Here is a 2,822-nt window from a genome sequence, read left to right as displayed (position 1 = left end):
CAGAAAGCCAAGGGAGCTCTCCTCAGTGTGTTAGATAGTATTTGCGATATGACAATACATATTACCATATATTGATATTACCATATCATATGATATGGTGGCCGTGTCATATACCATAATCTCATATGGTCGCCGTATGATATCGAAATCCAGGATATGGCCGTATATTGCCATATTGATGCTGAGACATGGCTGACTTTCGTGGTCCAATAGGGACAACAGAGGTCAACTATCCATGTCTTCGAGGCACCGCCAAGCGAGATTGGCTCGAAGCTCAGAATCTCATTCAAGTTCTCCTTTTCTTACTTTTGTTTCTCTTCTCCCACCATCATAGTAGTCGCCTAGTCTGTCACAAGATACTCATCAGCATCGTTACAAATGTATCAACAGAATGTCATCGCAACGTTCTGATACGCTTTCGCGGCTGGACAGCGACCCATTAGAGACTCTTGATTCGCCAGTTCTTAACCCGACACTGTCCTCTCCTTCTATAACTACGTCAACTGTTACGAAAAGGCGCTACTCGAAAGTCTGGCACTATACACCTGTTGACCGCAATGAGGTTACTCTCAATGCGCTGGGAAAGTCAATATGGCGCTGCAAGTACTGCGCAAAAGAGTATCTAGAGTCTGGTGGAACCACTGTTATCTCGGCCCACCTCAAGGGCCGGCATAACATCGATATATCCTCCAGTCAGGAAGCCCGAACCACATTGATGCAAGCCACCATCGCCGACGCCTTTGAAAAAGCCCGGCAGACTACCAATTACAAACGCCGCTGTCTCTCTACGGTTGCAACTCAGGATTTAGACCCCGCTGTTGTCGAACAGCTATACGTACGATGGATCACAACCTGTAGTGTCTCGTTCCGCATGGCAACACTGTCAGAATTCAGGGCCTTACTTTGCTACCTGAATCCAGAGATCGACAACTGGCTGCCAAACTCCACTCCGACTATACGTACCTGGGCCTTGCGGACGTTTGAGGCTCAGAAACATCAAGTCAAACGCGATATCCAGTCAGCTCTCTCAAAAGTACACTTTACGGTTGATCTCTGGACCTCCCCCAATGCTCTTGCGATCCTCGGCATAGTTGCACATTATACATCCGAAACCGGCCGATTAAAATACTCCGTTCTGGCCTTAAGAGAACTTGATGGCAAGCACTCGGGCCCGAATATGGCAGATTGTGTTATGGAAGTTATTAGCGACTATGGAATCGCCTCGAAAGTGGGTTATTTCATGATGGACAATGCAGACAACAATAGTACAATGATGAAGGCTATTTCTACGCGTACGTACGCCATATAACCACCTCGCGTGTTGTAAACAGGGCTTCACAGATTGCCTTCCATTCACAGCTCGTAACCACGCTAATTTGCCTGCGAGTAGTATTACTCGACCAGTATCAGATTGTCTATGATGCCGAGCACCACCGCCTTCGCTGCAATGGCCATATCATTAATCTAGCCGCTCAGTCTTTTCTCTTTCATACAAACGATGAATCTCTCGCAGATGAGAATAATACGAGTGCCTTGACAACACCGACGGAACTGGAGATGGAACAATGGCGAGGCAAGGGGCCTCTTGGGAAACTCCACAATATTGTGGTCTATATCCAGCGGAGCACACAACGCCTGGCCAATTTCAGAGAACTCAGTGGCGGCCGCAACCTCGTACGGGACAACTCTACCCGCTGGAACTCTTGGTATGCGATGATCCGTACTGCGACAAAGCTCAAGGCCGCTATCAACCTCTTTTGCCACCAATATCAAGAGAACAACGACGACCTGCTGTCGGAAAAGGACTGGCAAGACTTGCAAAAGCTCCAGGATTTCCTGTTGTTCTTTTATGATGCCACAACAGGTACAGAAGGTCGCAATGCAACTATTGACAGAGTATTGCCGACAATGGACTTCCTCCTTGAGCAGTTCGAGACTGCGAAGGAAACATATGCCAATGACCCGTTTATGAGTCCTTGTTGCAACTCTGGCTGGGCCAAGCTGGATAAGTATTACAGCTTGACGGACAGATCGCCGGTCTATATCGCAGCACTGGTGTTGTCTCCACAGTGGAAATGGGACTATATTGACAACAATTGGCCTTCAGACTGGCGGGAACCTTGCAGGAAACAAATGTTGGATTTCTGGACTAAAGAATATAAATCCACCGCAGTTGCAGTCCCTATGCAGGCGTCAGAAGCAGGCAATGGGGTCAAGAACTCCTTCTACCAGTGGGCACAGCAGAGGAGAGGGACTAGTCTCGATCAGGACGAATACACAAAGTATCTTCTTGCCCCAATCGTACCAGAAGTGACGGATCCGCGATCCTGGTGGCTTGAGCCTACTCAGAGGAAGTCTTACCCAGCTCTATCTATTATGGCTTTAGATGTGTTGTCTATTCCGGCAATGTCGGCGGAGCCAGAACGCCTATTTTCAGGTACGAAGATCACTATCACGGATCGTAGGAACCGCATGGGCATTGAAAGTATTGAAGCGACGGAATGCCTCAAATCATGGCTTGGGAAAGGCAGCAGGGTAGCCTTTGCCGACGACGACCTTGATACAAGTGAAGCTATTCCATAGCTTGTATGGCCTTGATTGGGATGCCGTTGCATGTCCGCGATCCATTTCGTAGCCTTAGTACTATCACGTGAATAATACGGCCGTGCATATTACCATATATTGTGATCATATCATATGAACCTCATATGATACGATGAGGGTTCTGCCCATATCATATATGATATGGTCTTCAAAATTCTAACCATATATGGTAATATCACACTATCTTACACACTGGCTCTCCTGGATATTGAAAAGGA

At 47.4% G+C, this 2,822-nt stretch overlaps 1 protein-coding gene across 1 annotated transcript; it reads left to right on the top strand.

Moving 5' to 3' along the window:
* Nucleotides 1-391: 391 nt before the first annotated feature.
* On the top strand, nt 392-2,583 carry MAA_10059 (Ribonuclease H-like protein; the record flags this gene model as incomplete). Its single annotated transcript, XM_007828057.1, has 2 exons — nt 392-1,292; nt 1,391-2,583. The coding sequence occupies 2 exons, from the start codon at nt 392-394 to the stop codon at nt 2,581-2,583; spliced, it is 2,094 nt and encodes a 697-aa protein (XP_007826248.1).
* Between the last annotated feature and the right edge of the window lie 239 nt (nt 2,584-2,822).

Source organism: Metarhizium robertsii, assembly GCF_000187425.2.
Source record: "Metarhizium robertsii ARSEF 23 chromosome Unknown MAA_Scf_17, whole genome shotgun sequence".
Taxonomy (NCBI): domain Eukaryota; kingdom Fungi; phylum Ascomycota; class Sordariomycetes; order Hypocreales; family Clavicipitaceae; genus Metarhizium; species Metarhizium robertsii.
The sequence above is the reverse complement of the archived record's forward strand: the minus strand, read 5'-3'. Positions and strand labels throughout refer to the sequence as shown.